The 12,282-nt window shown below is 39.9% G+C and overlaps 1 protein-coding gene across 2 annotated transcripts in view; it reads right to left on the bottom strand.

Annotated features, from left to right (window-relative positions):
• Positions 1-8,937, bottom strand: part of map3k10 (mitogen-activated protein kinase kinase kinase 10) — a 50,705-nt gene extending 41,768 nt beyond the window's left edge. The window contains exons 1-2 of one of the 2 annotated variants that reach the window (XM_030151713.1): positions 8,601-8,937; positions 5,953-8,243 (exon numbers count right to left, since the gene is read on the bottom strand). In XM_030151713.1, coding sequence (XP_030007573.1) covers positions 5,953-6,931 — 979 coding nt within the window. In that variant the 5' untranslated portion in view covers positions 6,932-8,243; positions 8,601-8,937. The remainder of the gene's footprint in view (positions 1-5,952; positions 8,244-8,600) is intronic. The other variant, XM_030151712.1, reaches the window with a different exon arrangement.
• Positions 8,938-12,282: the final 3,345 nt, after the last annotated feature.

Below are 12,282 nucleotides of genomic sequence, written 5' to 3'. Positions count from 1 at the left end.
CTTACAATCAACCTGTACATGTGGATTACACATTTATCCCTGGTTATTATCATATATTGTAGCTTTGCTGAGGTTGGTTCACAAAATTATATCTGCAAATTGTTCATTGTTCACTAATTTTTATTAAACAATATCCATACCAGAGACTCTGTATTGGTTAAATGTTACGTTCATTTGATGTTAGACATGGGAAAGGATGTGCTGCATTGGACTTTAAACAATGGAACTCAACGTTTTAATATGAGTAGTTATTCTAAAAAGTGTGTTTTCTTTTACTTAGCTACCGTTCCACTACAGTGCTTCTACTACTTAGAGCTGAAATGTGTAATGAAACTGAATAAAATAACTGACAAAAAAAATGCCTGACATTTGATACTTTCAGCTTCTCTGACATGACTTCTTCTTGATTAATCAGCAAATTACTTATGAATGAAAATAATCATTATGTATACCCCTACGCTCCGCAAAAATATTGTAAACTGGAGTCAAATTTATGCAGAAAAGAAAAATGAGACAGTAACATTGACAACTGAAATGAAGTCTACAATCTACCAATGCAAAGGCCATATTCTTTTATATGATGCATGCATATCATCCATGAAACACTTGGACACGTTAAACACCCTGGCTTTGTGCTCTGTTTTAGCTCCACAGTCCTGTTGATGGTTCTCACTAGTCCAGTTAGTCACAGTCTCGGCTTCCACCACTCTGTCTCTGTGCAGGATTAACAGTCGGCATTGGCTACCACTCTAATCCTTTCCTTAACACATATATTCTCTAACACACACATACACAATCAGACACAGGATTTTCAATGACAGCGGCTGAATGCCATATCTTGTGTCACTAATCTGTTAAGTTGCTATTATGACACTTATGTGTTAGCCTGTTGTTGTTGACAGGGGTACCTGTTTTATGAAAAAAAGCCTGAGAATGTTTATTAAATTAATTTAACCTCTTTGTAAGTTAAACAGTCTATGAGCAAACAGCAGACTTGACAATCCTGCTTCAAGACGTGGAGCTCCTACAATTCATATGATTGTTGACTGTGTAAACACATTTTCTATTTGAAGCTACTGCAGTCAAAACAGCAGGTAATGTCAGCTTTACTCTGGTTTTACTGTGTCTACAGGGCTCACCTCAACCAGAAGATGACCACTGACATTGACATTGACATTGCACACTCTAAACTGTTGACCTAAGGTATGAGATCTTATCAAGTGTTTATAAGGAGAAACAAATATTAGTTAGGCTATGTGTTCTGTGTATATACAGGTCTGCAAAGTCATACAGTCTAACTATGCGACTTTCATTGTAAGACCAGGTCCATGGAGACGCCAGCCAACGTCTCATTGTTGTTAGCAACAGCTGATCAGCTTAGATGTATTGTCTTACCTGCAGCTGACTCACAGGTCTATAGAGGTCTGGATAAAGTGTCAATGTATTTAAGACAGTATACTTTAGAAATTAAGCGTGACTCAGCCTTTTATTGGGAAGACGTTGAGTCATGCTACATTCCTATAAAAAAACATAGAGAGAAATGATTGTGTTGGTGTTGTATCAATACTCTAAGTGGACCTTTATCAACCTTACCTGAAGTTTACACTCATCTACAACAACAATGAATGAAAACATGCATTTCTGGAACTAAAACTAACATTTATAAACCTTTTACAGAGGATTTGAGGAATAACAAGAGATAAATATCTATAGACAGGAAGCACATGATATAACAAGGTAAGCCATCTAGTATGAACATATAGACACAGAGGGTGACTGGTGTGAGGCAAAAAAACCAGAGGCCACATGAGGAGGTTTGGATTCTGAGTGATTCTGATGAATTGCTTATCTGATATAATATCACAAAATGTTATTAATATTATAACTGACCGGTATTAAAACAATATTGCATATCCCTTACAACTAGAGGTAATTGTTTGCAGGCTAAGGTATCTCTACAGTACCACAATAATGAATTATGATTGTAAGTTGACACCTTTTCAATTTTTGAAAAAGACTGAGGCAAAACTGCTGCTATTGCACTTAATTATGTTGCAATTTTGATAACATTTAAATCAAATGGTCAGACCTAACTGATATTAGACCAATTGATTTGGGAAAAGTACACACATTAAAATAATATCACCCATAATCAAGTTTTTGTTTCAGCTCTTGGTGTTTTGTGTTTTGTGATGCAAGAGGTGATGGGTGAGCTAACATCAGTGCTATCTTAGTCACACGGTAAAACTGTAAATGTCATAAAACTTTGCCTAACAGAACAGAATATATTAAGATATAATATATAATTAGTACACATTCTCAACCACTACTAGGCTGTAGCTATAAGTGCAAATATGTAATTAAATATACAGTACTGTGCAAAGGTCTTAGGCAAACATTTCATTTAATTTTGTTGATTTAGTACAGTTATAATTACCACACATGCATTTCTCAGTCTCTGTATTAAGATAAAATCTGGATATATGGGAAGTATGCAGAGCAGTGAAAACAACAGTCATAGGTAAAAACAACGAAAAACAGATTCTATACTAAAGTGGTGGTATTTAATGTGACCCCCATTTGCACTTAACTTGTCTTTAACCATTTGGTTCAAACAATATAAGATTTAATGCATTAATTTTCTGATGATTTGTACCAAGTTTCATTCATCGCATATCAGATGTTTCTAATTGTGCTGCTTCTTGTCAGGGGTCTCACACACTAAATAGTGATTTGAACCTTATGAACCCATTTAGTTCAGTTTTTTTGTGTGTGTCTTTTAAAGTTGTGGACATATCTCCTGTATTTTCCTGTTGTATCCGAAGAAAAGAGAATGAGAAATAACTATGTATGGTCACTGAAACCCTGCAAAAGACAAAAAACTTAGAGGTGGCCAAGGACTTTTGTACTGGTACTGTATATGTTTTAAACATTAATAAAGAAGCTCAAAGCCTGACACAGTAGGGAACCAAGTCTTCTATTATCTTCTGTAATTTAAGGATGTTCAATGTATTTATTGAAAGATCCAAATGAAGTATATGAGAGTATACTGAGGCCTCAAAAAATGTACTGACTTGGTATTTTTAGAGAGAAGGTCAGTGTGAGACACTTACGCATTGGCTTCACTTTCAAGCCATAGTTGTTTTCCCTTGGTGGTAGTAGTAGCTTTTATGTGAAGAATTACTGTCTCTGACATCAAGTCTGAACTCTGAACTGAGGATATAATAATATACTGTACGAAAGGGATAAAGAAAACTATAAATGTAGTCATCCTTTCAACTAGTATTTATCCAACATTAAAGCCAACTGAGAAGGACTAGTGCCCTATGGTCTGTGAAGCCCAAGGCTGATCCAGGATCAGAGTGACAGGTACGGCATGACCAAGGGGGCAATGACCTGCCAACCCACAAACATGCTGTGACATCACTAAGGACGACATGGTAATGAGATTATCCCCGTTACACAGCCTCGCTCACTCACATTGTGGGCCTGACAACACTCAGCAGGTTAACAAACAGAATACACACAGACACACCTTAAAAACTTCAACTGAGAGCGAATAAATATAGAAGAAAGCATCCGAGTGAGCCAAAAATACAACTCCTGTGTTGTAAAATGTTTTGTAAAGCCTAGATGTCTTCAAATGCACGTTCAGTGTTTGATCAGTGTCACGTTTTGCCTTGATGACTCCTTCAGAGATCTGTGTGAGAATGAAGCGTTGGATTGTTTACTGAGCGCAGAGCCCGGCTGATGAAGACAGAGGAGAGGCTCGGGGGCCTGAGCTGCTCTGTAACTGCAGTGATGCCAAGTGGTCGGCGGTTTGAAGAGGACACCTGAAACTAGTGCACCTGGACAATGAGCTGAGGTGTAACCCTAAACTGAGATGAACTGCTGTTTATCCCCCGCACTCTCCTTCTCTTGTTCTTTCCCATTCGTCTTCTTTCTTGCTTCATACATCCCCTCTCTCTGTCCCTGGCTCCCCAGCATGTACTCCCCCCATAACCTGATCTATTCCAACCTGTTATTCTCCCATCCTCTTTTGACTCAGTACCTCTCTCCACTCTCACTGCCTCTTTCTTCACATGCTTTTCCCCTTCTGGGCACCACTGGGGTAATGCAAACACCCTTCAGTGTGGATGTGAGTCATAGTCTAATCACATACTTAACGATTAGCACCCACACATTTACTGAAACATTCATCATTCAGGGGAGAGAGGGTCTAAACCCTTCTTGAGACATTCCTGCATTTCTCTGGTTGCTATTTTCACACAGTCGATACTCTAAATTGGGGGACTGACATTTTAAGCAGCTGACAGTGGCTAGCAGCTGTATGACTCAGTGACACAGAAGCAGTGCCCATGTCACCATGAAAAGGCAGTGTTGTGGTGTTGTTGCCAAGGCTCTGCTGTCCAATACGCATCCAATATTGTTCAAGCCTTATGAGGAGGAGGGATACTTAAGAGATGGGAGAAGTAGGAGAAGGATAGAAATTGAGGGACTAAAGATTAGGAGACATTTTGGATCAGCACTGAGTGTGTTTAAGCTACAGTAACTTCTGCTGTCTTTGCTCTTAAAAAGGCCTTTAGTCAGCATCCTGCACACTCCACCCATATTTGTACACTCCATCCCCCATCACTCATGCCACTTAACACACATAGCCTGACCTGCACATACACACTCACGCTAATGCACTTAGATGCTAGCTGTGTACTATGTCTTTGATGCACCAACAACTGCAACTGCGTCTTTAAACAGCAAGTAGCACAAAGGACCAAAAATAGCACAGTGAGTTGCAGAGCAGAACTGCTCTCCTTGAGGAAGGGAGGCAGCAGGAGGAAGAGCAGGAGGAGGTGCACAGAGATGACAGGAAAAAGATGGCAGAAGGAGACCAGTTCTGCAGGACTTAGGCTTCCCTGCTGCGTTCAATTAAAAGTTTCTCATGCAGCGTTGACCCACAAAAAAATCTCTCCACACTGGAATTCAATGATAACCATGGTCCTAAAGTGACATGCAATGATTTAAGAGAAGACTGAATATTTCTACAGTCCTGACTGTCCTCTTACTCGTCCCTGTGGAGTTCATACTGGACCATCCATAACAGTATAGGATATGACCACGAACATCTAGAATACGCCAATAATAGAAGTGGGACAAATAATGATGGCAGCAATAAACTTTGTAATCTACAGCAATTGTATGTAACATTTTGAATTGGACATTAGTTAATTCATGTTTAGAGTTTTAATATATTGAGTCAGACAACTAAATATTACCACCCAATGTCAATATCTGTGTCACATTTAAGTATCAGTAAACCTGTCTAGTCTATGTAGACTAAGATTATGTAGACTAAGACTAAGATTAGATTTGCATAAACAAACCATCATCACACTTTGTTTCATTACCATGAGAGAAAGGTCTGAATCAACCCAATAGACTTTTTCTTGAAAAGCTTGATGAAAGAGTTGCACATGGACAGGTGACTATTGGCAGGATCAAAAATGTTGACACCTTGCAAATGAAAGGGCGATCTTAAAGCATGATTCAAATCTTTGTACTAGCGCTCCTAAAATTCCTAAAATTTATAATGGTGTGTAAGTGCATGTTTATATTGTATTAGGTAGATGGGAATGAGGATTTTTATACTGTAGATAGATAGATAGATAGATAGATAGATAGATAGATAGATAGATAGATAGATAGATAGATAGATAGATAGATAGATAGATAGATAGATAGATAGATAGATAGATAGATAGATAGAAGTAACTACTCAATTGCAGGTTTATTCCCAGACTACTTCCTGTGAGTCACACTAAAGAAAGTTTTTCATCAATCTCTTTCTCTACGTCTCCCTGCAACTCGTAATTTAACCTCCAAAACAACAAAACACCCTAAATCATTAAATGAACTCATTCATAAAGATAAATCACACTTAACTGCAGTACTTACTATTGCTGGACTTGAGGTCTCTATGGATGATAGGCACAAATGCCTGGTTGTGCAGGTAGTCCATTCCAGTGGCGATCTGGACAGCCCAATTCACCAAAACTCTTGGGGGAACCTTCTTTCCAGCAAGGGCACGATTCAGAGCCCCTCCTCTGGCATATTCCATTACCAAGCACAGGTTGGGCTCCCGCAGGCAGACACCCTTTAGTGCAATTATGTTGGGGTGCCGGAGCATCCAGAAAAGTCGAGCCTCCTGCCGTACGCTCTCTGCTGTGGCGCTGATATCCTCATCTGGGTCCTGCCTGGCGGCCTTTACGGCAACTTCCTCTACCCGCCACACTCCTTTGTACACTTTCCCAAAGCCACCAGCTCCAATCACCTCCTCCAGGAGCAGTTCTGAAAAGTCTATCTCCAAGGGGCATTCACCCACCCCGACCCCACCTGCCACCAGCCCTCCTGCTGTCAGCTGCTGGTAACTGGCAGCATCCCCCCTTGTGACGTAGTTAGACGGAAAGATACCCACCTTGTCCTGGATCTTGCCTGTCCACCAACCCTCATCCCCAGACACTTTGGAGTCTTTGGAAAGAACCTCAAGGAGGTCCCCACGTCGTAAGGTTAACTCCTCATCTGCTGTGGCCTCATAGTCGAACACTGCTGTCCAGTAGGGATTGGGGTTGCCAGCCCCACAGCGGTGGCCAGGGTGGGAGTCTGGGGAGGAGGAGAAGGTGGAGGAGTTCCAGCTACTGCCATTCTCCACCTGCAGAAGAGGGGGTGGGGGGGTCATGTTGGGAGGCATGGAAGAGGATGAGGAAGTAGTGGAGGAAGGGGGCCCAGGGGGGATGAGGCAAGGGGGAGGAGGGGAGCAGCAGCCCCCACAGCTGGTGCAGGACAGGGGGGCTGCTGTACTGCTCGCTCTGCCGTATGGGTTCATGGCAGCCTGACTGCTGTTTGACACTGTTGTCAACTCAGGCACAAAATCCATACAGGGCCCATTGACTGAGATGAGGGGGTCCTCGACCACCAGGGGGGAGAGGGGATCAGAGGATCAGAGAGCTCTAACTGCCCTCCCCATCACCACATCCCACTGTTGAAATTGTGCCAAATCCTGTCACCAATTGCTGTGCTGTTGCTATGCAGTGTGTAAGTAACATGTATTCCCAAAGGAAGGTTCATTCAGGGACAATGTGCATCAGGTCAAACAGGAGGGCAGATCCATCACTGTATACCCCTGAAACCTGATTGTTTTTATATGTTTTGTTTTGTTTTGTTTTTTTAAAGCTGCCACAATTCTGATAATAAACCTGTATCTAAAAAAACAGCAGGTGAAACTAAATCCTTGAGAAAGATGACTTCAGTTCTTGGTCAGAGTTAGGACATTGTTTCTGTCACTCATCTTGTAATTTCTACATATAATTAACTCCATGCTTAATTTCAAAAACTGGGCTCATGGTGTATTTACACTGTTCATGTTTTTAGTTTTTTTGCCCTGATGAATAATGCATAACCAGTGCTGTAGCTAATATCAACCCCTTGAGAGCTAGTGGCTTACACTAAAAGCTACAGAGACAGTAAAGCCTGTAACAATCAGAGGAGATGATAAAACCACATCTGATTGTCGGGTTAATTTTAGTTGTTTATAAGCACTATTTATGCTGCCAATAAAAAAACAGTCTGTGATTGAGATGAATAAAATCCTCGGAGCAGGAGCCCTCATTATATCTCATCAATCCCAGGGCAGATGCACCTCCCCCGCCAGCCATCTCCATGAATACGGGCTAATGTCGTTGTATATTGTGTTTGGAAATATCCGCGGATTTTCGCTCTACATCCCAACAAGCCGGCCCAGGCTAAATCCTACATGCATGGCCACTGGTGAGCCGGTTCAACGTCCCTGAATAGCCCTTATCAAAAGGCGCCCGTCCATTTTAAGACAGCCGGGGAATTACAGAAGCAGGCCGACAGCAGAGCGGCAGGTATGCGATACAGAGCTGCGAAGTGGCACCATGTTCAGCATCCAGCCAAGTCTGAGCACAACAAACCAGCCTCCGTCTCTGTGCAGCGGCCTGGTTCAGTCGCCTCTGCTGGGCTACATTTGTGACGGTGACGAGTCCTGGTTTAGACAAGAAACTCCTCTTCACTGGAGACAGAAAAGGGTGTCCTGCATTTCTCATTATCTTGTTGCCTTATGAGCCGGCATGGTAGTTTTAGATCATCAATCAATCGATCAATCAATCAATCAACCAGTAGGGGAGCTTTTAAATACCCACGACTTGTGTTAGATCTTCACCAGAGAGCTGAAACAGAACAATCACACGGAGGAAATAAGGTGAAAAACTGACAAAGAAGGTTTGTGTGAAGGCATTGAAGCATTACATCTCTGGTACGTGTGGATGAGATGTAATAGATAACGCGATGTAGAGGTTGGCTTTATGTTTCTATTATCTATAAATCGCCATCCAGATTTTACATAATAATAATAATAATAATGATAACAATTATAATAATAATATATAGCCTAGTAATAATATTAATAACTGTATGCGTAGGCTGTAATAAAGATGCGCGCAACTAAGCCGTGTCCCTGCGGCGTCTTCCGCCCCCAGACATCATTATTTCAATACGTAAACATTTATCGTTTACTGTAAACTAACCTGGACACCGAGGGCAGCAACATCCACCGACATCGTCGCATGGGCGTGAGGTTTGCATCTAAGTAAGAGGGACCATCCAGGACCGTAACCCAATTCGGCGACGAACTCAAACGCTCCTCCGTGTCCGTGTCCGTGCTGCCCAGCCACACGTCCGGAGCTCCGTCGGTATCAAAAGGCTATTTCTCCAAAAAGACGTGACATTTCGAGCACCGAGCTGTCAGTCTGTAGGCTGACTTTGCATCCAAATACACCGGGGCGTCGTTCACATACGTGGGAACAAGTGCTTCGACTGTCACTGATCTACACATCACAAGGATGGGCCCAACACTCAGGTTTACACCCGTCGTAGATGTGTAGATCCGCGCGCAACTCGACGTGCAGAACGTAAAGGAGGAGAGCGAAGTCTGTTGGAACGAGGCTGGTGGTAGGGCGAGCTGTTGCACTATGGGTAATGTAGTTTATAAAGCATCTCCCGCTGACCTACATCATTGTGGCAGCTCATAGAACTGTATTTTTTTTTTTTTTTTATCAAAATAATGAACTATACAATTTCGAAGATATACTTGATATATTATGCAGTTCGAAATCCCATCATACATATTAATAGATATCCACCGAGCAAACTGACTTTGGTGATGAAACAGACCATAATGAAATGTAGAAAATCTCATATCCAAAGTCGTTTTTAATGGGAATTTCTTATTTTTTATGGGTTACCCAACGGTCAGAGGTCAAAGGTCATCAGAGGGGCAACAGTACTAGATTAGGGAGAGAGGCGGTATTACTCATGCATAGTGTGATGCATATTACAGAAGGTTTAAATTCAGAAACTACGAAGAGGTTTAATCACACCATGGACATATCCAGAATATGTGTAAGATCTGGTGTAAGATGTAGGCCTATGAATTATGTTTGTGCGCTTGCATACAATAATAAATTGCAGCATGACAATGAAAAGCAACTAAAACTTTTAAAAATGACTCACTGTAAAAATGTAATAATGAATACCGTGTGAGTTTACAGTAACAAAATATTTAGACAACATGATGTCAAGTAGTGGAGGCTAGTCTTATTAACTAAACTATACCTCCCCCTGCTGGTCAATGAGTAAAGCACCGAGTTCCACTTCACGACAAATGTAAGAAATTCGACAAATCCTGCATGATTTTTTAGTGAACTGACTGATGACCAGAGGAAAAATGTTTTTTCTTTGTTTTTGAGGAAACCTGATTTAAAACTTAAATAATTAGCTGAGACATTAAACGGAAAAATCTGACAAGTATTTTCTTTTTATATATTATATTGAAAAGCAGATAATGATATGATATGAAAAATACTGTGGATTTTCAATAACTATAGAATTAAGAGATACTTTCAGTGCTTTGAGGTTCAACAGTTTGATTACACCATATTTGTAGTCATAATAAAGACTGAGTTGGTTAATCTTGTCAGATTTGTCAACCCATATGAAACCATAAACTTGTTGTTAATATTATTTTCCAACAGTTCTTGTTGTAGGGCTGGTTGTGCCATAACATATAGATAAAATGGCAAATTACTAATTCATTTATCACAATTGTTTTTCCGTGTCTTCTATTTTTCTACTTCTCTACAAACACTCTAGCTTTGTAATATATTCTATATTTTTGGAATATATGTACTGTCCAGTGGCATTAAATTAAATGAAAAAATATTAAGTTATTCAGTGGTGAAAAGATTCTAGTTGATCTAAAATCGATGTGTAAGAATATCTACAGTATATATAATAAACAGATTTTGTGGTACGTAATATTACATAGGCTTATAACACGAACAAACATAAGTATATTGAAGAAATACCAATTCAAAGTTCTTAAAGATATCGGTCTATTACATTGTGAGAGATGCTCCAGCTCCATAATCCATACCCTGTACAGAAAGATCTGTAAAATCTAGTCATGCGTCCGAGCATGATCAATTTATTGTTAAAAGCTGCAGTGCTGGTTAGTTTTTAGACATTGCTGGATAAAAATACATATGTACCTTTCAGCAAATTGTAATTCAAGTGATGTATCAGAAAAATGTTTAACCCATCTCAGTGTGCTTTCAGGCTTTATAATATAATTGCTGTGACACAGACACGGGGAGGGAGAAGGGTTAAATACATGATTGACCACATAAGTAAAAGTTATTTTAGGTCAATAATAAGGTTATAAAGGTATAATATATGTTGACCTTCTGGTTATTGGCTGTGATATACAGTGACATATTTATTTTTAGTGTATTTTTTTCTTTTAAATATCAGCCTAATGTCATAAATGGGTAGTTTGCATTGGATTTGAATTGTAAAAAATTTTTGGGGGCTGTCATCTATCCAGTTTAGAAAAGGAAGAAATACAGGAATAACAAATGAGTGTTAATTGCATGTATTATATTTTATTTAGCTTATTTAATCTAAGAAGGCATCTACAAATCTCGTAAAGTAGATTCTATGCAATATTGAGTAAGAAGAGGTCATTGTCTATACTTAAGATTTTATAAATTCCTATGGGGAAAAAAATCTGGATGTCATTGTAATGCAATGTTTTGTTGTGAAAGAAAGAAGCATTTGTTCATCAAGGTTATGTAAAATGTATTGTTTATTATCTCATGTTTTATTCCCGATTCATTCCTCAGGCATGATATTAAATATGAAAATGATAATACTGACAGGAATGTGATTGAACCATGCATGTTGAAAATATCCTCATATTTTCCAGAACGAGCTACAATGTGACATTCAGAAGATAAACAACAAATGTTAAATACTTGTGAAATAAGAAAAATTGTCAAATAAAGCTGTCTCATAAAAAATAGCTACAGTGTAGAACCAAACAAAGGCTATGATAGTTATAAGTCTACTTCCCCCCACTGGCAAATAGAACTGGTAAAGTCTGTTGGATGAGAGACACTTTCAAGATCAAAACCAGTCAAGTTGAACTTTGAAAAAAACTAAGGATAAACAGTGATGTGGGCAAACAAAAACCTACACAGACAATATGTGACCACTATAACTGATCTTTGGGTTGTTTTGTAAACTTGTGAGATTTGGCTGCCACATATGGATGACAAAAGTCAATGGATCTACAGCATTCACCTTTTTTAAACTTAATGGGCTCCAGGGTCCTTAATGGGTCCTTTATCTCCTGTCTTTCATTATTGGACACACTGATTAATCCAGGTGTGTCTACTACTTCTCGTTGTGACTACTGATTAATTAGACACACCTGGATTAACCTCTGTGTCCAATAATAAAAGACAGGAAATAAAGGACCCACTTAAAGTTCAGGAAGTTGTGAGGCTGGGCATAGAGTCCATTAACTTGAAGAAATACCAACTTGCTTTGGACTGGAGAAGTGGAATGGTTGTTTAGCAGCCACAAGATAGTGCTATTCACTAATTTGTGAGAGGTGCATAATCTAAATTTGATCCCAGGCTTAGAGTCCAGTCATATACTGGTGGCACCTCTAAAATGTTATCCCCTCACTTGCTTTCCATATCTACCAGGGGACTGTTAAAACTGTGTGTGTGTGTGTGTGTGTGTGTGTGTGTCCACTTCACGTAGTACGCTGCTCCATATGTGTTACTATCGGTGGGTTGCGCAAATGAAGCCGCGCATGCGCGCAGAGTGTGCGGGCGGGCGCAGCTCCACCGTGGTTTCAGT

This window comes from Sphaeramia orbicularis, chromosome 13 (genome assembly GCF_902148855.1).
Source record: "Sphaeramia orbicularis chromosome 13, fSphaOr1.1, whole genome shotgun sequence".
In the NCBI taxonomy this organism is placed as follows: domain Eukaryota; kingdom Metazoa; phylum Chordata; class Actinopteri; order Kurtiformes; family Apogonidae; genus Sphaeramia; species Sphaeramia orbicularis.
Note: the sequence above shows the minus strand (reverse complement) of the source record. Positions and strands in the feature narration are given on the sequence as shown.